Source organism: Camelus bactrianus, chromosome X, assembly GCF_048773025.1.
Source record: "Camelus bactrianus isolate YW-2024 breed Bactrian camel chromosome X, ASM4877302v1, whole genome shotgun sequence".
In the NCBI taxonomy this organism is placed as follows: Eukaryota; Metazoa; Chordata; class Mammalia; order Artiodactyla; family Camelidae; genus Camelus; species Camelus bactrianus.
In genome coordinates, this window is record NC_133575.1 from 96,438,721 (window position 1) to 96,464,921 (window position 26,201).

The following is a 26,201-nucleotide window of genomic DNA, read 5'->3' on the forward strand; positions in this document are numbered from 1 at the left end:
AAGTAACATGACTATGTTTTCTTTGGGAATAGTCTATAATTTTTTTTCTTTTCATTTATTCAGTCCGACTTTCACCCTAGTATTTTGCTGTATTAGTGAAAAGAAAGTGGGAGAGCTCAAGTGCATTTAGGATTGGACTTGCCCAAATCACTATTACTGCTATAACCTACAGTCACTTTTCTACATGAGGAAAGTAAATTGTTTTTATGCCATTAATGTGCATGTCCTCCTCACCTGCCATCAACGGCTTCCCAAATCGCTCAGAGGAAAAGCCCATGTCCTGACAATGACTTTCTCACAGTCTGGTTCTAAACTGTCTCTCTCTTACCCCTCCGACTTTACTTACTTCCTATTATCCCACACCCCCTTCCTCCCAATTCCTATGCCTGGAATGTTCTCTCCACTATCAACATGGCTAACCCCTCACCTCCTTTAAGACTTTACTCAAATGCCACCTTCTCAGTGAAGCTTTTTTCTCTGACCACATTATTTAAAATTCCACCTCTGTCCCACCCTCCCGATTCCTTTTTTCCCTGCTTTAAAAAAAGTCTCCATCACACTTACCACCTTCTATCATACTATTTAAAATGGTTTTTTTTGTTTGTTTGTTTCTCACCTGCCTCTCACAACTAGAACATAAGACCCATGGAACAAGGATTTAGTCTTTTTTTATTCATTGCTATTTCCTCAATGACTAGCACAGTTCCTGGCTCGAAGGAAGCTTTCAATCAATATTTTTTGAATGAATAAATGGATGTCCTCAAAGTCCTTTTTCTATGACAATCACAAATTTACCTGGAGATTGATAAATGTTCAATTAGTGCCTTAAAATATATGTTACAGATTCTTCATTGATACCACACCTTAATTATCCACTTTATATTACTGTATTTCCAACACTATCTCATTCATTTTCATAACTGCAAAGTAGGAAGATGGCAGGTAATACTAGCCTTAGTTGATAGACATGTGACAGATCCAGTTAGAGAGTGGTTAACCAATTCTAGACTTTAAATTTTCCAACTTCCACTTATATCTAGTATCATTTGGCAGTTTAGGCTCTCATAACTCAGTGATGATCTTTTAACAAATGGGTTGCTTGGAAGTGAGGATGGTATGGCAGAAGAGAATATTTAGGAATATGCTTTCTGATGCCCGGTCTTTTGTCCCAGCTGAATCTTAAAAGTAAATGTGGAGAAGGGGTCTGGCTCTTAAACAGAGCAACTATTATCAATTCATTGCTCCTTCTATTTCATTTTCCTATTTATTAAAAACTGCAGCATGCTGGTGACATTCAGAACATGAGACTTATTGATCCATGAGCTTATATGTGTTCATAATTCATCCATGGTGCTGATTTCTAGATCTAGAAACACTATATCATAAAACAGGCTCACAAATAGCTGTTGTTCTTAATGAATGGTGACTTGTTATGAAGAATGATTCCTGGAAGATCATTCTCTTTTACGCAATTAACTTATTGATTTTACCAATGAATGTGAATATAGACCACTGGAAGAGTTTGTATAAGAGAAGCTTGGACAAATATGTGAGAAATATGTAAAAGATCACAGGGGAAAAGGCTGTTTTGATTAAATACTCTCATTCTATATCTTTTTAACCTCCTTGACAATCTTTCCACAATATCAGAAACCAAATAAAATGTAATCCCTGATAGCTGAAGATCTTATAAAATTCACAGTGTTCTGTATAATCTGGCCAGTGCCTACCTTTATATTTTCATCTCCCACCAATCTCTGCCTGACTCACTGTAGTCCAGCCACAATGACTTGCTTTTCACTTCCTAAAAGAGTCTAGTACATTTCCACCTCAGGGCATTTGCACACACTGTTTCCCTGACCTGTAACATTCTTCCCCTGACTCATAAGAGTCCTCTGTTGTCATACAGACTTGGTTAGGTCCCTCTCTAAACGTTTATAGCACTCTAATATTTTTATAGTACTCTTTACAATTGTGTATATATATATATATATAGTTATTTTTGTGGTTTCTTGTTTAGTACCCGCCTTCCTTCTTAGACCATAAACTCCATGAAGGCAGAAATTTGTCTGTCATTTTCTCCTCAGTGCCAAGCACAATAGTTGGCATAAAGCAGTAATGAATGAATGGAAAATTGGTACCTAGTATGAAATGTTTGGTTGAAAGGTAAACATTTGAGTCAAACATTTGGATTGGTGCTATCCAATAGAACTTTCTCCATTGATAGGAATGCTTTAGATATGCACTAAGACAGTAGTCACTAGCCTCATGTTGAGCACTTGCGCTGTGGCTACTGCAACTGAGAAGTGGAATTTTCAATGTTATTTAAATTATATTGAAATAGTCACTTGTGGCTAGTGTCTACCACATCAGACAGTGCAGATTTCGCTATTTATAGATGCTGGATGGTCTATAAACTTAGCCAAACAACATAAAGAAGTTTGAAATTTTTATGAAGTCCAATTTTATGAAGTTTGATTTATCATTTTTTTCCTATTATGGTTTCTTTCTCAGCTTTTATGTTTAAGAAGGCCTTTCCAATCTTATTTTTTAATTGAAGTATAGTTGATTAACAATGTTTCAGGTATACAGCAAAGTGATTCAGTTATATATATATATATTTTTTTTCTTTTTCAGATTCTTTTCCATTATAGGTTACTACAAGATACTGAATATAGTTCCCTGTGCTATACAGTAGGTCCTTGTTTATCTATTTTATACATAGTAGTGTATATCTGTTAATCTCAAATCTGTAATTTATCCCTCCTCCTAGTCCTTTCCAATCTTGAGATATGTCACCTATATTTTCTCCTAATTGTGTTTGAGTTTTCTTTAACCTTCAACTCAATCACCTAGAGTCTTTTTATTTATCTTATTCTTTTGGAATATGGTTTGAATTGAAAATCTTAAGTTTTTTTCTTAATAGTTGTCTCAGCACCACTTATTTCATAATGCTTAATTTCCCCACTGATTTTTGACACTGGTTTGATAATATACTAAATTTTTATTTGTCCTGGGGTGTGTCCCTAAGCTTTTATTCAGTTGTGTTGATCTATCTACTCTTACATCAGTACCACTTTGTTTTAATTATCATACTTTGAAAATATTCTTTAACATTTGATAGTTCTAGCTTTCTGTCACTATTGTTTGTTTTAGCTATTGTGATTCAGATAATATTATGTCTAAACATTTTTTCTTATGTCAATTCATATGTGCATATAATGTATGGTGAGTATATTTTCTAAACCCCAAATCAGGACACATGATTAACATATGAAAATGTGGTCACCATAAGGTTAAGTCTCTTCTTCCAAGTACAAAGCTGTGCATGTGGTAGGGGCTTGGTGACTAAAGGGATATATGAGGGCAAGACATTTGATAGATTTGTGATTTCTTTGGTAATTACTTATTATATATACAATGCAGAAGATAGTTTTCCTTTTTTTGCATGTTAAGAAAAAAATCTAAAGGGTATTTGCTTTCTGTTCTGTTTTCCCTGTTCAAGGAGCTCTTAGGTAGCTCCTAGACCTGTGTCACCCACATATTCAATGTAGCCCAATTAGTTACTAAGAGTCACAATGCATTGAATCAGAGTATAACTAAAGTCAAAGCTGGAGGAAGTAGCAGTAATACTAATGAGTATTCAAAGCTGATTAGAATGCCAAAAAAAAAAAAAAATCCTGCCATTCTTTAAGTATCAGCAATAATACAGAGTAATCAGGTAGCAGCTACTTGAAGCAACTGCTTGAAAGTGATTGTTTTTTGGATTGGGAAGATTTCTGAAGAATTAACATTTTAAAAATTGGGACCACTTTTTTCCCCAAAGGTTCAATTGGCACTTTCTGATTTAATTAAAACGCACACTTACACCTGCACAAACAAGTATGCACACATTCATACTGATCATTAGTCATATTCAATCATTCTGGATAGCTGGAAATGAATCCAGTCATTCTGGATAGCTGGAAAGCTAAGACCACCAAATGAAGGGTATTTAATGTATTTTTAGAGGTGTTATTTAAATGATATAAGTATAGATTTATTGTCCAAAATCTTAGTCATGGGGCTTTCAGAGGTTATTTAATCCATCTTTTCATCTCAAGGTAGAACTGAATATTTATTTGGCATCAATATCATCTTAATCCTACCAAAGGAAAAAAAAATGGTAATTGAATCTCTCAAGGAGCCTTCCCTTGCTACTCCCTAAAGAGAAACTCATAAAAATACACTAAACTCACATCAGGTCTTTGATTTTTGATTCCCACACAGATACACAGTTTTAAAGGAATGCTCATAGGTCAATACACACTCAGCAAAATCTTCTATATTCTTTGTATCTATATATACGACAAACATTGAAAACTGATAATCTATTATTTCATTAATACTTAACTGATCCATTCATTAAACATTTTTGGCTGCCTTGAGGTGACCCTGAGGCAATAAAAAATGCTTGATAATTAAATATTCAATTATTTTTTATCAAGCTATACTTTATTAAGGCAGGAAACTTATTTTGGCTCAACCCTGAGTCAGAAATTATAACTGCATAGGTTGTTAATGTATTTTCTGAGCATAACATTTCAATCAATATATCAACTGAGAAATCGCTGTTACTACCTCAAATCCTTTTTGGAATGAGGCATACCACCTAGGTTTACACCGTGGCTCTATCGTTTACTTTCTATATGATCTTGAACAACTTGTTTAATTTCTCTGTGCCTCAGTTTCCTTATTTGTAAAATAGTGTTAATAGTAGTTCCTACCTCATGAGAATTGAGTGAAATAATTTGCATAAAGGGCTCAGCACAATGCCTTGTACACAGTAAACCTTGAATACAAGTGAGCTAATGTTTTTTAAAATTGAAGTATAGTCAGTTACAATATGTCAATTTCTGGTATACAGCATATCTCAGTCATATATATACATATATATATTTGGTTTCACAAGTGAGCTAACATTATTAGTAATTATATTGGGCATCAAACAACGAACTCTGAGTCATATTTTAACATGTAACAAGAAAACAATATAGACAGGATATTACTAAGTGCTTGATTGTATGGTGCATATGATAAATACCATGGGAGATTGGGATGGTGGATGTCAGAGGTGTCATAGGAGATATGGCTTGAGTTGGGACTTAAATGATGGACAGAGAAAGATGAGTGTAGAGGAGAGGACATATCAGGTAAAGAGATAGATCATGAAAATGAAGTAAAGGAAGGAAGGTGAAGATAAGGCTTGACAGGCCATAAAAGTCAGGTAAATAGTTGATCAGTGTACCATTTAATTGAAAATCTCACTCTGGGCCTCCCAAACACAAATTTCAATTTAGATAGGAAGTAAACAGTCTCTTCAGAAAATGGTCTGTTATCCTAAGTTTATCGTGTGTGTGTGTGTGTGTGTGTGTGTGTGTGTTGGAGTGGCAGCGATTGGTGTAATTTATCATCTTTTAAGTAGTTCATATGAATTACCTTGTTTAATACTTAAAACAATTCTATTAGACAGCTATTATTATCATAAGTCCCATTTTAGAGATATGAAAATTAGAGCACAGAGATAGCAAGAAATTTTGCCAAATCAGACAGCTGGAAGTACATAGCAGAGCTGACATCTGAACTCAGAAATTCTAACTTCAAAGCCATATGCTCTTAATCAGAAAGTTGCTTCCACTTAAAATTCATAAGGTCTTGTAACTTTTTAAAGTAAACTGTTAGCCAGAACAAGAAAAGAGGACACTCTTACACATGATTTGGTGCTTAAACTATGATTGCTACCTTATTGATTTAAGCCTGTCTGGATTCAAATGATAAAGTATGTAATTGTCTAAGCAGATACAGAAAACTTGAGGAATGAAATTTAATAATTTGCTTCATCTTAAGTTAATATATAGAAATTAGAGAGAATTTTTTTTTGGTCAATTTCATGTTTCCTCGAGTAGAAAGTAAAAGGAAAGTGAGGATTTGTTGTTTTAGGCTCATTCAGAGGTGATTTGGGCTGTTTTGAGGCCTGACTGTACAATGTATTAGATGCTTTTGTTTGCTTGACTAAAATAGAAGTGGTTACCCTGAGGCCTTGAAGCCACATATGGCTTTTTAAAACATGTGCAGCTCTTGAATTAAATATAAAAAATTCTACTGTGAATTATCTAGATGCTGTGTCCTTTGAAAGATATAGTGTTACTAAAAGGTAAAGACACAAGAGGGAGCTCTAAATAACTAAGAAGAAAGAAAACCACTTCACAGTGTGTACAGTGCAAGCTACACTAGCATCTGACAGTTTAGACAGTGGTACATTGATTTAATTTAGTATAACAAATGCCATTGATATGGTAGGTAGTGGGATTTTGCAATAATTAAGAAAACAGAAACTGAAGTCTTATAGCCCTGAATTGGAACCTTGGTTCTGTTATTTTCTAGCTAGGTGATCTCGGAAAAGTCATTTACCATCCTCCAAGCATTAGTTTCCCCATTTATACATGGGGAACATAGTATGTATACCTCATAGCATTATTGCGAGAATTAAGTGAGATACAATACATGTGAAGTGTTTGGAGTATTGCCTGGTTACAGTAAATATTCAATAAGTTGAGATTTTAAAAAATAGGATGACCTTATATTGTTTATACTGAAGATTCCTGATATTCACTCTTGGCCAGATTGGTCATCACTGTGCTAGAGACTGGGCTATGCCTTTCTTAAATGAACATTTAATAAATGACTCACCTCCATCATTGTCCAAGTTATCTCCACAAAGCATTTCCATGACAATATTGCAGCCTGTCCCACTCCAACCCACCTGACACACACAGTGCCAACCATTTTGATCCAGGGTGCATCGCCCATTTCCAAAGCAGAGCCCTGGGCAGCCATCTGAAAGGACAGCAGAGAGTAATAATCACAGGGACGTCAGAATGGGATTGGCCAACAATGATATACCTGCCTATTGGGAAAATCGAATTATCTGGGCTCCATTCAGATGAGGTGTTGAATAAATGGAATAGGAGCTTGCTTGCTTACAACACCTTCCCAGCGAACTTGTTATCCCTCACTCTGCTGTGCTTTTCCTTAGAGAGCCAATTAAGCATTATTAATGCTAACCCCAATTCCCAACCTCTGATTCAGATAGGATAAAAACTATGATGGGGACAAGAAATGTTTTTTGTTTCTTTTCGAAAAAGGTTATCTCCTCATTTCAATCAAAACTGGATGGATGATACTGTATCTAGTTATGGCCAAAAAGTTGGGAAAAGACAGCAGTTTCTATGAAGAGATACCTCTGACTACTGTTACTCTGGGCTGATTTTTCCCTTGTGATGTGTTGCTTCAGGACTTAGGTATGTTGGTATGCAGTTCAGATTATACCATTATTTGTGCGTATGGTGCCTTAGAAATGCACTGCGGTTGCTTTACATTTATTCAGCTTTTCTCTTCAAGATTGTTATTGATCTGAGGGCTCAGGATGAATTTTTACTTATTTGGTATTTCTCTCAGAAGCTAGCATAATAGTATTCCTATAGTAAGTGCTCAACAAATGTTTATGGAATTAATGCATGTCAAACATAGACTTTCAGAATTCTAGAGAATAACTGGATAAATATAGTCAAGAGCAAATTGTTATGCTAAAATGACTTCTATCCATTGATAAACTGCAAACCCTGACCATGGTTTCTATTTAGACTTTCAATTTCTCAGTGGTGATCTGCTCTTTGTCCCAGTGGTTCAGAGATAGGCTATTCCAAAGGGCAATGTGCATGTGCCAAGTGCTCAGTGGGCAGATAAACAGAGACATCAATAATGGCATATAGCTTCTGGAAATTTCCCCAGTAGCAATACAGGCCCAGATCTGGATTTTACAGGAGATAGTCCAATCAATATTCTTTTCATTTTGTCTTTGAAAGAAAATTCCAGAAGTACAAAGAGCAAAAGAATATTTTTTTAATCTGTAGAAATAACCCAATGTTCCTTCCAAATGGTTTCCCAATCAACTATCACCAGACCAAAGAAGAAAAAGTTTTAAAATAAGGTGACAGATGGCTGTTAAAAAACATGAAAAGGTTTATCTATCTATCTATCTATCTATCTATCTATCTATCTATCTATCTTATTCCTCAAGAAATAGTATAGGATGAACATGTATCAGATTAAGAAAGAAATTTATTGAGCTCCATTCTCATGCATGTACAATGGATAAAGAGAAATTAGGGATAATTTGAGTGGGACATTTTCAACCTTCTGAGGCTGAGTTCATGAAAGGCATCAGGATATCTGATAGGACAACCCTCGTGGTCTCTGTCAAATGTGGATCCCTGGCAGGATGGATGATGAAGTACTTATAGGGGAATAATTCTTCTGCCCTTGTAAGGATACTGAACGTGGACTTAAAGTTATTTGGTTTTATTAAGGAAAAAGTTCAGCTGTCTATATAAACTTAGTTCATTTAATAATTACCTCTCTGTGTTATACACACACACACATACAACCAACATAAAGACAAGGGAAAATAATTCTTAAAACTGCTTATCAATCCATTAAACTCTATGACAAAAAAGTGACTCTTTGATGTTGGGAAAGCAAATTACCTTTCTGTCTACTATAGCACGAACCTGACAATAGTACACTTAAGTAAAATTGCCAAAAGACAAAAAACAAACAACAAAAACCCCAAAGCCCCACCAACCCTTTCTTCCCCACATGCATATTTCCCATTTAAAATATTTTTGTTATAAAACTAGTGAGAAAAATCTTACCTCGGACAGCATCTAAGTAGTGAGCTGAAAAAGGGAAGGGGGGGAAGAATGATTGAATGAATTTTCTGGGCGACCGAAGCTCTACAACAAGTACTAATGGTTTACCGCCTGTTGCCTGGGGAGGAGAACAGCAAACTGTGAACTGCTGAAATGTCTGCAACTCAAAAGTGGGTACACTGGCCTGTGCAGTTTGTGAATAATATTTTCTGTGGGAAAGATATTAATGGCTTTTCTGCAAGAAACTCTATTAGGCTTCCGAAAAAAGTGTCATATTTCATTAAAAGTATAAGAACTGCATTTTTACATTTCAGTAATAACTTTCATGAAAGAGCAGTGGCTTGAACTTCTTATTAGTAATATCTTTAGAAGAGAGTTCTGGAGTAACCACCTTTGGTAATCATCACAATATTTAAATCCTCTTATGTGAAGGCAATAAACTTACTCTAGTGCAGGAATGTAATTACTTAAGCTGCATCTGAATCTCACCCCTCACCACCTTTTTAATGAATCTTAAATATTTTCCACAGTCACAGAACAAGACTTACTGTACCTTTAGTAGAGTAGTAATACAGTTTATTAAAATTATATGTTATATATATTATATATCTTATACATTACTTTGGCAGGTTCCAACCATTATAACAAAATACTTTCACCTAAAAATGAAAGCTGTAGCGCAGTCTACTGGGGAAAAAAAGCCCACAAACAGTGAATTGGGTATCCAGAGGCCCACACTTGTTTTTGCATTGTATGAATTTTCTGTGTGCTCATAGAATGCCACTGAAACAGTCCGTGACCCACTATAATTAGCTGAACAATGGGAATCATACTTGTCCCTCTGTATATGCAGAAAACCTCTATGGCAGACACATGTATGTGTCAAGGGCTTTTGATTTTTTTTTTTCAGAAAAATGAAGTATTTTATAATTGAAACTTTTGCTATTATTAGTGTTTTTTAGAATGTGAAGACTACATGATGGATTAATTATTACATAGGCTCTCACACCCACACACTGTTGTCCGTGGCAGCATCCTGAAAATTAGTGAAATTGGTGATGACGGATGAGACAGAGTGGATGCCTTGGTACAAACTCTCTATAGTACCCAATAAACAATTCAACACAGATGTTCTATTGGGGGTAGGTCAGGAGTGTCCTCCTCACACGCATCAAAGGCAGCCCTTATCGATATTGAATGGCCCCTGATAAAGGAGTTTCATTTAATGAAATCGCCTCTATGTGTTTTCAAGCAAAACAACCTATACTTTTCAAAAGGAAAAATGGGCAGTGAATGTTACCTTTATAACAAAAATACTTCTCTCACTAATTACACTTTATTCTAATGTATCATCTATAATTTGAGTAACTCAAAGCACTTGAAAGCAGAAAATATAAAGAATACTGAAGTGATGAGAAAGGAAACGACACAAGAAATAAGTAAGATATTATCAACAAGAGGAAACCTCCCAGTTAAGGGAACTTTCAAACTTACGGCCAACCCTCCTCCTGCTTCTCTCTTCCCACCTCAATTTCTACAAGAAGCCTGGGGGTTGACTTGCTGGACTGCTTTACTTATTCAATTTTAATCCAATTTACTTTGTTCAAAGTATGGTGGTACTTACCAATTGTGCAGTGGTCGCCCTCCCATCCAGGGCTGCATTCACATTTTCCATCTTTGCATTGGCCATGCTCAGCACAGTGAGAATGACAAGAGCGTTCTTCACATGTTGGTCCTACCCAACCTTCTTCGCATTGGCAAATTCCCCTTGAGCAGACTCCATGGCTACCACACTCCATGGTACAGAGCTCTGTGGGGAATTCAAAGAAGATATATTTACATATTTTATTACAACCAGAGTCTACTCTCTCAAAAAGACATTAGAATTACCAAAATCCCACTCTATACCTATATTTAAAATACAGAAACAAAATGTCACAAAGACCTCTAGCATCTGAGTGAATGTGCAAGGAACTCTGTTAAAAAAGGTAGTTATGTCTCTATGTATAAAATAAACTCTAAATCAAATTGATTTTGAGAAGTCTGCAAAATGATTACAGCATTCAAGACTTAGAAATGAAGTCAGTGCCAAACAAATGTCAAGTGGGTTTCACTAAAAATTCATTAAGATCACAGATAATGTTGCAGGGATTTTGTGATGCTATAAGAAATCACTGGGGAAAACACACACACACACACACACACACACACACACACACACACACACAGTAAAATAGTGCCCTAACTTCATTCAGGAAGACAGGTTTTAGAACGAGAAAGATAACTTTCTAATAAAACTCATAATATACCAGAGGTAAAGCTGCCAATGACAGTAATCAACTGGTTTCCCCGATCATACTAATAATATTTGCATTTCCTTTAAGCATTTAAAATGACTCTTGGTTGATTAAAATACACAGTCTTCTCATCTCAAAATGCCATTCAATGTTTAGCCAATATAATCAACGTGTATTACCAGCTCTGCCCAGTTTCCCTCTTCTGTCTCTTTGACTTTTTGTTGAGAAACATTGAATAGTAATAAAATCATGACAGTAGAGAAGTCAAAATAAATGTTTGGCTAGCTTGTTTCTTCATCAAATTCCTTTGCTGGGTGAGCAGAAGGCAGATAAAAGCCTATTGAAAGAATGCAATAGGTTTTGGGTACATTTGGGCACATACCCGTGAAAGAAAAAGAGAATGTTCTGGAAGCCAAGTTGTGTATCTTTCATAATCTCAAATTCTGAAACTGAGTTTATATATTGAGAGGTATTGACATATGATGATATCAGTATTATCCTATATTACATGTAACAAAGCTCTTTATATGTAACAAAGGTTTCTACTCTGTAAATAGCAGAGTTATTTTTCAGTAGGTGAGAATATTCTTCTGATAAAGCTGTGATTATGGATTTTATTACTATCTGGATCAATATATTCACTAATTCATTCACAAGTATTCTTTGAGGGCCAAAGTGTCATAGAAAGAGTAGTGAGTTTGGAATAAGAATTCCTCTGCATAAAAGCTGCGTACCCTTAGGCAAATTACTAACATGCTTTCTTAATCTCTGCTTGTGTAACTACACAATGGAAGTAATAATATTTATACCTCACAGGGCCGTTGAACAGATCTAAGATATATTTTGGAGGTAGAACCAATATAAGTTCCTTAAGAGTGGATATAGGAATGAAAAAAAGGGAAAAATAAAAGAAAAAAAGTTTTAGCTTAAACAAATGAGTGGTTAATGCTGCCATTAACAAAATGAGAAAGGATGAGGGAAGAATAAGGGTGGATGATCAAACAAACAAACTTTAAGATAACATATAGATAGTTAAATGAAGATGTCAATTAAGCAGTAAGTTATATGAATTTGACAAGCCAGGGCTGGAGATATGAAATTGGCAACCATTAGCACATAGGTAGTATTTAGCATATAAGCGTGAGACTGGATGATATCCCCTAAGGAATGAGCCCTGAGGTGTTCCATGATTTAAAGAAAGTTGTAAAGCCAGATTGGAATGGCTGTAAGAGTGAATACAAAACTGTGTGATCACCAGGTTGTGAGAAGTGTCCAGGAGCCAGAAAATACCTCCAAAAAGGGGGAGCTTGGCCTAATAAATGGCAGGTTAATTTTGAATTACCACCAATACTCTATATCTTGATTCTGAATCTCTGATTGGTAATCTGGATTTCAAAATTCAGTTCCTGTAGTGAACTTGATATTGTAATTATGCTGCAATTAATGGCTTCCTTCAAGACACTAAAAGCTGAACTGAAAGGGCCTTTCTAAGATGAGGGAGTTAAATTGGTCAAAGTCAATCAAGTGACAGCTGATTCAAACAATCAGAGGCAAATATTTTGCATATATTGCTTTTTACAACTATAAATTTTAGATATACAGGAGTATGTCATTTTGATGATTTCCTGAAAAGTAATAGGACTAGATGAACAGTATCAGCAACATGGCATACTAGGCTATCTTTAAGCCACCTCAATATAAATCCTTAGAAATGGTGAATATACTGTAATAATTTTAAAAATTGCATGTTTTAGCTCAGAATAAAGAGAAATTTTAAGTGCCAGAAGCAAGAGGATGCTAATGTAAAAAAAAATAAGCCTATAAGTCAACTCTCTTGCAGCCCTGAAGGGTTATTATATCCAGCAATGACTAGGGGCTTGGGTATTTATGTCCACAAAGGGAAAACAGGTGAGGTCTTTGGCCCAGTTAAGATGTGGAGCTAGACTGAAACTCCTGCAGAAAGCAAGGACCCTTGAAAAGCTGCAACTTCAATGAGATGGGGAGTGATAAATCTATCCATGAGCCCAGACAGATGGCAAGGAAGCACTGATGATATAACAATAATAACAACAATGACAATAATCATTATATTAAAAATTTAGGGGGTTAGAAAATAATATCAAAATAAAGTACTACCTTATCATAGTGTGGCAATGGAGTACCCTGTGCTCAATATTTCTAAAGGCTTGTGTTATTCAGAAAGGCGGAGCTCTGTTTCTAGTGATTGTGACCTAAGTAATTTTTACTCTTCTCTTCTGATGAGAATTAGAAAGTCTAGACAAAATATACTTAAAATTTTGTTGGACGTTACTAGAGTTCACAAAATAGTAAAGAATTACTGGGCCAAGTTCCAGGAGAAAACAAAAACCCAGACAGGTGAGCCTGACATTTATGGATGCTTCTCCTCTAGAAGTGCCTGTCAATCCTGGTAGATGCAGCTGGAAGGCTCAGAGGCTGGGTAGAGCTTTTGTCAGTCTCATAGGTACAGAGAAAATACTTGTCTAGATAATTGCTAAGAAATTTCCAATAAAAGCAAACATCAAGCCAAATACTGAAGCAAAATTGAAGAAACAAAAAAAGAAAAAAAGACAGATTCACAGTAATAGAGACTATAATGACTTCCTTTCTCATGAACTGATGGAACAAGCAGACAACAACAACTCAGAAAGCATATGGAATATCTGAGCAAAAAAAATGACAAATTTGATCTAATTGGTACACGTAGAACATGGCACTAAATGACTACAAAATACACATACATTTCAAGTGCACATGGAATACTTACAAATATGGACCATATGCTGGGCTATAAAGAAAGTCTAAAAATATTTCAAAGTATTGAAATCATAAATAGTATGTTTGCTACCCACTATGGAAGTAAACTTGAAATTGATAACAAAAGATAATTATATAATCCACATAATTTGGAAATTAACAAACTGACTTCTGAATGAACTGCAGAACAAAGAAGAAATCATCATGGAAATGAGAAAGTATTTTGAAATGAATGAAAATGAAGGTACCATATAGCAAAATTTGTGTAATGTATCTCAGTCCATGTATATAAGAAATTTTACAATGTGGAAAGGAAACCCAGCTGAAAAATAAAGACCCAAGCATCCATTCTAAGAAATTACAAAAAGAAGAGCAAACTAAACTCAAAGAGGGTAGAAGGAAGAAAATAATAATTATAAGAGCTGAAATTAATGAAATAGGAACAAACATATGATAGAAAGGATCAACAAACCAATGCTTAATGATTTGCATAGACCAATAAAATTGATAAACCCCTGATGGAGACTGATCAATAAGAAAATACAGAAAACTCAAATAACTAATATGAGGAATGAAAAGGATGACACTGTTGCAAATCCTTCAGACATAACGCATCGTAAGAGGATATCACAAACAACTTCCCATCAACACATTTGAAACTTCCAGTGGAATGGACAAATTCTTAGAAAAATACAACTTATAACAGGGAACACAAGAAAAAATGGAAACTGAATAGTTTCTATAAAGAACCTTAATAAAGAATGAAAAAATTCCCCCCTCCACACAAAAAAATACAATCTTAGATGATTTCACTGGTAAGTACATGAAACTTTTAAGGAAGAAAAATTATCAGTCTTGAATAAACTTTTCCAAAGAACAGAAAACAAGGAAACACTTCACAATGTGCTTTATGAGGTCAACATAACCCTGATATAAAATTCTGACAAGGATATTATAAGAAAAAATACAGGCCAATCTCACTCATGAATATGGATGCAAAACCCCTAAACAAAATATTAACACAGAAAAACTAGTATTACATAACAGGAAATAATATAATAACCAATTTGTGCTTATTCTAGAATGCAAGATTGCTTTAAAATTTGAAAATCAATCATTGTAATTCATCACATATATGGAATAAAAGAAAAATCTCATGATCATCTCCAAAGTTTTTATTTATGATAAAACCTTATAGTAAACTAAGACTAAAAGGAACTTTAATTGATAAAAATTAGCTACAAAAACCCCACAGTAAACATCATCTTTAATAGTGAGATGTTGAAATCTTTTTCTCTATTATTGAGACTGAGAAAAGATGTCTATGACCATCACTTTTATACTAATTCTAGAGGTCTTAGCCAGTGCAATAATGTAAGAAAAAGAAAAAATTATATAAATTAAAAAGGAATCAAATAATAATTATTCACAGATAAGTATGACTGTACATGTGCAAACTATAAAAAGAATCTATATAGATAAATTATTAGAATTAATATGTGAATTTAGCAAGATCTCTAGATACTAGGTTAATATAGATACAAAAGTTCTCTCTGTATATCAATAGTAAACAATGAGAAAATTTACAATAGCAGCACAATATCATATACCTAGTAATAAATTTAACAAAATAGTTGCAAGATCTACACTGAAAAACTATAAAACTTTACGAGAGAAAATAGAGAAGACCTGGATAACTGGAAAACTGTAACATGTTTATGAATTGAAAAACTCCAAATTAAAGATACCAATTTCCCTCAAATTGTTCTATAGATTCAATGCAACCCTGATGAATGTCTAACAGTTTTGTGTGCGTGTATGTGCTTGTATGTTTGTGTGAATTTTGATCAGTTAAAGAAAGAAGCAGAATAAGGGGAGAAGATGTACTCTAGCTGATAGCGAGACTTACTGTAAAGCCATGTTAATTTAGACAGTGGGTCCTGGAACAATGGCAAATAGACCAATGAGAGTAAGAGTCCTAAAACAGATCCACACATATAAGGATACTTGATTTATGGTAAAGGTGGCACTGTAGGCAAGTGGGAAATGACTACTGTTTTAAATTAAATGGTTCTGGGAAACTGAATATCCACTAGGAAAAAAAAAATAATCCCTTATTCACCCCATATACAAAATCAATTCCAGATGGATGTACTAAAACACAAAACGACAAAGCTTCTAGAACACAACATAATAAAACAATTTTATGATCTTAGAGTAGAAGAAAATTTCTTAAACTGTACACAAAAATGCTAACTATAAAGGTAAGAGACTGTATCAAAACTAAGAACTTCTTTTTATCAAAAGACAGAGAAAAAACATACTATCAGTGATAGAATATATTCAGAGTGGTGAGCAAGTGTTTCATACTTGGATAGTTCACTACGCTATACACTTAGGGTTTTTGTCTTTTTCTGTGTGTTATACTTTAATGAAATGTTAATAAATTAAAGATAATGATCAAAAGAATAGAAAACAGAAATACAATTTCCTAATCAGAAAAGGAGGAAAAGAATGAAGATAACCCAGTCAAATCAAAGAAAAGGCAGCAAAAGGGCAAAAGTCAATGAAAAAATAATGTAAATAGGAGACACAAAAGAAGATTATAGGATATATATCTAAACATGTCAGTAACCCTAGTAAATAAAAACAAATTGAACTTGCAATTTAAGAGAGACTCTGGAATTGAGTGAAAAAGAAAACCTAGTTACGTTCTTTCTGTTAATAAGAGATGTGATGAAATACACTAATACAGAAAAGTTAGCAATAAGAGAAAAAAAGGCATTGTAGTGACCAAGAAAAACTTGGTATAAATATAATATTAACAAATGAAAAAGATTTCAAGGTGTAAAGCATTTTATGGATAGTCATCATATGATAAAAAATTAATTCACCAAGAAGATGTAACAATCCAGACCCTGTAAGAAAGTATAGCTTCAAGATATATAAAGCAAAACCCAACATATTATAATGAGACAAATTGAAAATTTCACAATCAGGAATGAGAAGGTAAAAAATTAGTGATAATGTAGAAAATTTGAATAGTACAATCAACAACTCTAATTTAATGGACATATACAGAATACCAAAGCTATGATTACACAACACATAATCTTTTTGAGAACACACAAAACACCCACAAAACTGACAAATAAAAGTTCAACAAATGGCAAAGATTCTACACAGCACAGATCATGCTGTTTCAGCAAAATGCACTGAAATTAGAAATCAATAAACAAAAAGCAAAACACAAAAAAGAGTTCCTTAAAAACATACTTGAAAATAATTCATGAATTACATTGGAATATTGGAAATTAGGAACTAAATACTATCTATAAAAACTTGTGGGATGCAGCTTAGACAGTAACTTAGAGGAAATTTACAGCCTTTCATACATTTAATAGAAAAGAAGAACAATTGAAAATTAATGAACAAATCATCCAACTTGAGATTTAGAAAAAAGACTACATATAAGTAGACGGGAGGAAACAATAAAAGAGCTAAAGTTAATGAAATGAGAAAAAAAGAAACAACAGAGAAGATGAACAAAACCAATACCTGTGTCTTTTACATGAATAATAAATTAGAGAAAGCCTTGGCATGGTAGAACAAGAAGAAAAGAAAAGAAATGATACAAATAAACATTAAAGATTAAAATAGAAAAACGAGAGAGTCCTATGAACAACTTTATGCCAGTAAGTCTGAAACCTTAGATGAAGTAGGTATTTTTCAAGAAACAAATGAATTTGGGAATAAATAGAAAGCCTGAATATACCTTAAAGACACTGAAAACAGCCGAGATGGTTTTACAGGTGCATTTTGTCAAAGTTCCAAGAGACAGATAATCTCTATTTTAAGTTACACCAGAGAACAGGAAAAGAGAGAAGTCTTCCTGAATCATTTTATGAAACCTCTTTAATCTAGTTCCAAAATAGGGTAAGAAAAGAAGGGGCTTTTTTGTAGGACAATCTCACTTATAAACATAGTTGCAAAAATCTCTAGTAAAAGATTTGGAAATCAGACCAGCAATGCACACAAACACACACACACATGCACACACACACAAATATAGAAAATTACAACCAAGTAGGCATGAATGCTAGGATGGTTTAACTTGTGAAAATCTATTAATGAAAGTCACCACTGAATGAATCAATTTCACTGTAATCTTTTCTCAGAACGGATTAAAGAAAAATTATCATCTTACATACAGGAAGAGTATTATATAAATATTATATATTTATATCATAGTTCCTATTTATGATGGAATTTCTTAGCAAAACAGAATTAGAAGGGAATTTACCAAATACGATAAATATGATTTACCAAAATCCTAAAGTAAGCATCATAGTTAGTAATAAAATAGTAGACATATTCTCCTTAAAGTCAGAAGTACTACAATTAACTACTGCTTCTAATTCAGTGTTGTACTGGTGATCTTAGCTAACACAATAAGGCAGCTAAAAATATAAAACGTGTAATGCCTGGAAAGGAAGACACAAAATTAAACATATAGGTAAACTATGGAAACAGGAAGAGAGGATAGCAAAATTACTGGATACAAGATTAACAGAAAAAAATCAGCAGTATGCCTACATATCAGGGACAGCCAAATTAGAACATGTACTTTTTTTTTTTTTAAAAAAAGATCTCATTCATATTAATAACAAATCTAGCAAAAAAATCAACATTCTTTCATATAAGAATTTAAAACTTTTTGAATTGAGGAACACATACAAAAACCAAAGCAATGGAGAGATATACTATGTTCATGACTCACAAGCCTCAATATCATTAGGATGTCAATTTTCCTCTACCAGTTCTGTAAATTTAATGTAATTCCAGTCAATATCCCAACAACCTTTTTCACTGAACTTGAAAACCTGATCCTAAAATCCATGTGAAACAGAAAAGACTAATAATACCCAAGAATATTTTGAAAAAGTATATTCATTGATATGTGTTTGTGTGTGACCAATCTAAATGTACATCAATAGGAAAATGGATATATAAATTTTGGTGTATTCATATAGTGCAAAAAAACACAGAAGTTAAGTTGAATGAAGTAGAGGCATATGCCTCAAAACTGATAAATCTTACAAACATAATGATAATGGGAGAAAGCAAGTTATTTATATGAAATTTAAACACCCACAGAACAATATATTTTATGGGTATATACATATTTGTAAAAGCTTAGAAATATGTACAAGAATGATTAAATTTAGGACAGTGGCTTCCACTGCTGGGAAGGAAGAGGACTGGAACCACCAAAGGATACACAGGGACTTCATTTGTATTTGTTAATTTTTAAAGCCAATTTGTGGGTTTATGGTTGTTGATTATGTAATTTTATAGGTTTGAAATATTCAATAATAATTTCCAAAAGAAAAGAAATAAAATAGATAAGAAATGACTGTCTTTAGGGACTGCTCTGTTGAATAAATCAGTGGAGATGTGACTTAACCTCAGCACAAAGCCCCCCACAGACAGAAGCCACAACCACTAATCTGACTGACAGTTTCAGCACCGCAAGTATCCAGGTGGGAAGCAATATCCGCATGAGAAGGGAATCCTCTAAGAAATAAATTACTACACATGGAGAAGCAGCTCTTCAACAAGAAGCATTCCTCATTTTGAACTGCATCAACATTTCTGCAATTGCATCCAGTTCCAAATGGAGTTTCTGGACTGATTCTAAGATGTTTTTCAATCCCAATCTTTTTAGGATCAGCAGTGGGATGGGTGTGGGGGGAAGGACTAACAGAAAACAGATGCTGGCAATTGTATAATTTATAAACATGATAGAAATGATATTTGTTCTAATATATGTGTCTCATGAATAGTTCTATGTGTAATATTTTCTATCTGGTTGAAAATACATTAACGTTACAGGCTACAAAATACGACAAACGAATGCTAAAATATAAACATTCTTTTGTGGAAATGTATTGGAAAAGAACATGAAAAATATAGGCAGACACTTTAAAGTTCTATTGAGACATTTCATTTTTAATAAGTTTCTTTATGCATGTCAACAATGAGCAACAGTCGAATAAATTGAACTAGGATACAACTGGAACACTTCTTTGTTGCATGCTGACAAAGAGCAATTTGATTAAACAGTAAATCCTTCAGTGCCTCCCTCAGAACCATTTCTCTCAGATTTACTTCTTAAACAAAAGTTCCCAGTAAACCAAATTCTGTTATTCTTGGCACTTTGGCTATGCCAAATTTTAGACAACCTGGATCATCAGTGAGGTCCTAAGATACATATTTATGTAACATTTTCAATAATAAAATATGGTATTCTAAACAAGGAAAGGACATCTTTGATGTAAAAATTTGTGAAAATTAAGAAAGTACTACATGGCTACTAGTTCAGTATCCAGTAGAATCAGTTAAAGATCAAAGGAAATCAGGCTGAGAGCATAAGGAAAATCAGGAATTGGGAGTCAATGAACCTGAGCAGATAGAGGTTCTTCCGCTCAGAAGAAGAAGAGAGGTATCTTCTCTGTGATAGACTATAATACAATTTTTGTTGGGGAAATGAGGATTTTCTCATTGTTGTATCTGATTAATGTGGGAAATAAGAGTAAGGAAAAGATATAAGATGATTTGGTAAACTGTGAGCAGCGCTAAGTCAGCAGCTTAAGGGCTAGAAAAGTTTTTGCAGTGAATACCTGGCTCTTCATGAAAATCCAGCAGCAACCAAGAATAATAAATATTATTAAGAATAAAAGTCGGTGTACTCGGTACTGGTTTTTAAAATACGTGAATCATTTTCATTTGACTACTTTCAGCTCCTTCCGTTCCTCAGTGGCAGATGTTCTGCTGAAGAGTGGGACTAGTATCAGTAACTGTTAGTTTTATAGAACACAAGCTTCGGCACACATACATGCAGGGAAGCACATTCACGTGCACACACACACACTTTCTGGGTTTCTGTTTCTCTGAAAAGCAACTGGGGAAATATTAGTTGATAATGTATCTATTTTATCGCACAGAGTTAAACTCAATTCCACCTCCAGGTGATCTTTACAAGTACCTTGCTATGACAAAGATTTGGTTTCACCGTGGGCTATGTATTACATTTTCTGTTTTTGAGGTATAATAGTGTATCTCTCATTTTGACACTGAAAACCTATGACATAAGCATAACATTTTTTTCTCAGCTCCAGTGTTACAATGAATTTCAATATATTTTAGTAATCTTAAAACTATCTTACATTTGAACAACAGTTTGACTGAAGAGACTACAAAATGATACAACACACCAGCTAGTTCTTTCTATACAAATAGCAACATACAAGCAGCAGTAACAGCAACACACTCCTATAAAACTCCTTTTTTTAATTGAAGTATAGTAGGTTACAATGTGTCAGTTTCTGGTGTACAGCATAATTTCCCGGTCATGCATATATAAACATATGTTTGTTTTCATATTCTTTTTCATTAAAGGTTATTACAAGATACTGAATATAGTTCCCTGTGCTACACAGAAGAAATTAGTTTTTTATATATTTTTATGTATAGTAGTTAATAAATATTTGCAAATAAAACTCTCTAGATGAGTTTTAAATTCTTGATGGATAAAAACAAAAATCTGAAGGAATCTAGTATTTGAAGATCGAGTTGAATGGACTTTCAGCTTAATGTTTCATGCATTATGGTTATCACATGGCCTTAGATTTCCTTTATAAAATGGTGAACTGTTCTTTGGTAAATCCGAAAAACCATACTGACAAGACAGAAAAAATATCATGCCTGGCTTACAACTTTTGAATTCAATAAAATTGTCAGCTGGCTTTCTTCAATATCTAGAATATTTTGTTTGGAGTAAATCCTGTTTCCTTTTCGGTGAAATGAAATATTCTCCTGTAACTCTAGAGATCATATTTTGCTTTAGCTCTGTGATCAGAGGCTGGAAGCATTGAGGCTGAGGTGAACTTCTACTCATTCATGGCTACAGAACGCAAAACTGTCTTAATCCTTTGATTATGAACCCAACACATTCGTCTATCCAATAGTATCCCCAATTGGCAAAGAACGTTGAAATCTAGACACCTGCCTCACAAATCTTTTTCACTTGACCCAATAGGTACCAGATTGTCAGGGTAAAATTATCACCCTTAAGGAGAAAATATTAACTTTGGAAACTCCTGATGTATCATTAGCAGCAGGCCATGCACTCTGAACTGACTGCTGAGCTGTAGGAAAGCTTGTGTTGGGCTATCCACAGCTTTGTGCTTAGACTTTCTTAACATCATTGCTACCTTTTTGCAGTCAGTGACCACCTAAAAGGGCAGGCCTGATGGTTCATGAAAGTATCAAACTCATATCCTTGGCTTCAATAAAACAGTGCTCCCACTTATTAAACTATATACAACTTCTACTGAAACAATTATTTTTACATCCTGGCTCAGAGGGGCTACTTAAGAAGTATTTATTGGTAAGGTAGAAAGCTGTTCTTTATAGATAAAGCTTAGCATTCTTTTTGGCATGATCTGACATAATATTAAAGTTGCACTAAGGAGAACATTCTCTTCCTTCTCTGACTGATATTAGACCTCTTTTTCCTTCTTTAAAAAATTTTGACATTACTTGTCCCCAAAATGTGCCCCTTGAGGCACATCTCAAACTCCTGCTTGGTGTTTTTCTGAGGCAATAAGCCTCCCAAGTCAGCATAGAAAGGTCTATGTTCCCTGAAGCTCTACAAACGATGGACTGAGAGATCTTCAAAGACACATTCAAGCTTGAAAACGCATCTAATAGCATACTTCAGTGGTGAAGCCAAAGCTGTTTGCTGGAAGGACACTTCGTGCAGACTGGCAAATTTACTCTGAATGAAAAAGAGCTTACAGGGTTGTTTTCTCCCCCCATTCAACACTCTTGCTAAGAGCTCTCTGGATTTAGAAAATGAAGTCTAATCAGGGTTCACAAGGGAGACAGTGGTAGCAGTCATTAGGCAATCTCTGCAACTGTGGTAGGTAGGCTCCTCCTGCAGTCTTAATGCAGAAGGTGTGTTCAAGGCATTACAGAGGCATGGAAAACCGCTTTCTGTCAAAGACCTGGGGAAGGGCTGCATACATATTTATAAAGCTGCCATCATTGCCCAGCGGACCATGCACCTACAGTTTATTTTTACCCCTATAAATAAATATGACAAGGAGAAACCAAATGTAGACTCCAGAGTCAACAAAATCCTCTGAAAGATGAAGACAAAGGCATATAAATGTCCTTATATGCCATTTGAATGCACAACTTAGTGCCATTTCATACATTTAGTTTTTTAATTTATTATTTTACTCTACGGCAATCACTAAAATGTTTAAAAGGCTATATGGTTATTAGTGTCATCTAAACTTTAAGAGATATATTTTGTATGTTTCCTAAAAGCTGCCATAGTCACTCTTCCAGGAATTAATAATGGAGTAAGGAACTTGACTTCATGTCTATCCTTGTCCCACAATATCAACATGCCAGTGAGTTTGTACTGTACTGTAGGAAAGCTATGGGTAGGTAGTATATTAACATGGCTGTTTTTTGACAAAGTTCAAGTCCTTGAATTACTTTCAATTTCACAAATATCATGCTATCTATTTCTACCTGGCTGGGCCTCCAGAACCTTAAATTCAAAATGTTTATAACCTACTTTTTAATTTCTACTCATAATCCAGTTTTTTTTACCCTGATTTCGCTACTAGCCCTGTTCTGGAATCACCTTCCTTCTTATGCATCTGGAGTTACATCATGTTTTTCCTTCCTTCCTTCCTTCCTTCCTTCCTTCCTTCCTTCCTTCCTTTCTCTTTCTTTCTTTCTTTCTTTCTTTCTCTCTTTCTCTCTTTCTCTCTTTCTTTCTTTTCTTTCTTTTTTTTAAGTAATTCTGCCTTTTTTTCACAGATGACACGATTGTAAAGAAAATCTTAAGAAATCTTAAAATAAAACTAGAGAAAATAAGTGGCTTTAGCAAAGTTGTAGGATAGATACAAGATCAATAAACCCCTCAAGAATTTATATGAAGTTTTAAAAAATATTTACAGTATCAAAAATAGGTTTCCCTTCTTTCCTCAATGCCCTTCCCACAGCCTACCTCTATCTGCCCAAATGATCCTTCAACTTGCAGCTTGAGTGACACCTTCTTCAGGCAATAGTCCATGGCCCATGATGCTCTAAGGCAGGGATGCCATCGCCTTCTTCTGTACTCCCACAGAGCTTTGTTTATACATCTATTATGGCTGTTACTGTGTATAATCTGTTACTGTAGCTTTGTATACATATGCATTATTCTCCCTACTATATTATAGTGTGATGCAAGCAGTAGCTAAGTCTCAATCTTTTCCTAACATATGATAAGCACTCAATAAATATGTGTGGAATTATTTCATTAGTTCATTTAATAAGCATTTATTTACCCCATATAGCTCAGGGTATAATAGGACTTTAATATATGTTTAGTGCAACAATTACTGATAAACATAAAAGTATCTGAAATTCTCAGTCTGAATGACTAGAAAAATGTTGGCAATGTTGAGGGAAATCAGCAGGTCTGGAAAAGGCATTGATTGATCAGGATGAGCATTGTGTTTGGTTTTTGGATGTGCTGAATTTTAAAATGCAGAAGATGCAGAATGATAGATACTTACTAAGGTGGCACATTGAAAGCTCAATACCAAGTGCTGTTGTGGATGCAATAAGAAGGCAGGAAAGGGGAGAGTGTTAATTCTTATGCACTTGGCTGATATTAACAATAAGTCAAGGTAATAAGAGGCAACTAGTGGCTATGAGTCACTACATTTCTCTGGTAGATACTCAAAAATAAACACCTGAATCTCTATGTTCATTCTTATCTTCATTTATTGAGGACTTCATTCTATACTATCATTGATTTTAAAGGCTTAGAATGTGTAGATAGTTAATTCTTCCTTCAAAAGACTTCAAAAGTCAGTTTTCACAAGTTACAACCTCCCAGTCACTTGCTAACTACCAATAAACACACTAGACAAATGCTCTTGCTCTTTTGGGGAAGGAAAGTGTTGTATTAGTTCGAGGTTTGGTTTCCAACTTTTAAGAACACCAAGAGTAATCCAAATTCAAAGGAGAAAGGTGGCTTCTCTCCACTCTACTGTCAGCCACCTCCTTGGGAAAGCAATGTTTTTATGTACCTCTGAATCAATTATCCCCAGAAACCAGTGTCCTTTAAATGGAAACAATATGAAATATAAATGATTGGCAAGTAAGTTACAATTATGTAAAAGATTCTTTTATAAAAGTAGAAAATATCAGCTAACTTGAAAATTACAGAATGTATTCTCAAATAAAAAACAAATATTTTGATCACTTACATTATAAGTGAAAATAACCCTTTAATCTTTTTCATTTTAGCATCTAAGTCCAGGCTGAGATTTATTTGGTTGGCTCATAAAAAGAAATGAAAGTCAAAACTCTTGTTTAGTTTCTAATATATTCTACCACATTTCAGATTTTCCTTAACAAGGCTAAATATTAAAAAAGCTTTTTAAAATGAGCATATAAAATAAACAAATCATCTTTATCATGAAAGCACTCTGATTTTACTTTCCCTGCATATTTAAATGATGACCCTTTTAGAGTTATCAAACCCTGTAACTGTCAAATTCTTAACTTTCCACTTTTTAATAAAAATGATTTCCATAAAGATTAGAAATTAATCTAACCTGACTCTCAAATCTAATATATTTTAGTGCTGGAAGCTGTAAAAATTCACCTATCTAGTTTTAATAAAGAAAGTTTTTTCAATTTAAATATACATTGCATTTAATAAGCTTGCATGATAATTTCAACAATGTTCATGGGTTCTTTAAATTACCTTCCTGCTGTGTCCAGGATACAATCCAATTTCATTTTTGAGCAACTGAGTTAAGAAAAGGTTTCAAAATCACAAAGTGATTTCTGAACGACACAAAGTGAAATGATTAGAAGTCAGCCAATCACGTTGGATCTTATTCCTGACTTAAAAGAGAAAAATAGTTTGCCTTTATTTATGTAAACCTAAAATATGTGACTATTTGGATATATGTAAATGTTCAACTGAAATCTTTACTGAAATATTTGTCATTGTGAGGATCAGGATTCCTTCCTTTTTTAACTTCCTTTCAACTTTCCATCCATTCATCCATCTCATAAATATTTGTTGAATGTGCATCTCAAATTAAGCATTGTGCTAATTGGTGGAAAAACAACAGACAGATATGGACTCTGCCTTCATGAGCATAAAATGTACTGCATAAATATTCAAAGAACTATGTAGTTGCAGACTATGATAAGTACATGGCAGGACAGACAATACAAAATGCAATGAAAGAATATAACAAGGGGACCTAATTTAATTTGAGGGTGT

The 26,201-nt window shown here is 34.1% G+C and overlaps 1 protein-coding gene across 1 annotated transcript in view; it reads right to left on the bottom strand.

The window, feature by feature from the left end:
* Positions 1 to 26,201, bottom strand: part of TENM1 (teneurin transmembrane protein 1) — a 700,775-nt gene that overhangs the window by 159,485 nt on the left and 515,089 nt on the right. The window contains exons 15-17 of the mRNA XM_074360055.1: positions 10,375 to 10,560; positions 8,754 to 8,777; positions 6,730 to 6,876 (exon numbers count right to left, since the gene is read on the bottom strand). Coding sequence (XP_074216156.1) covers positions 6,730 to 6,876; positions 8,754 to 8,777; positions 10,375 to 10,560 — 357 coding nt within the window. The remainder of the gene's footprint in view (positions 1 to 6,729; positions 6,877 to 8,753; positions 8,778 to 10,374; positions 10,561 to 26,201) is intronic.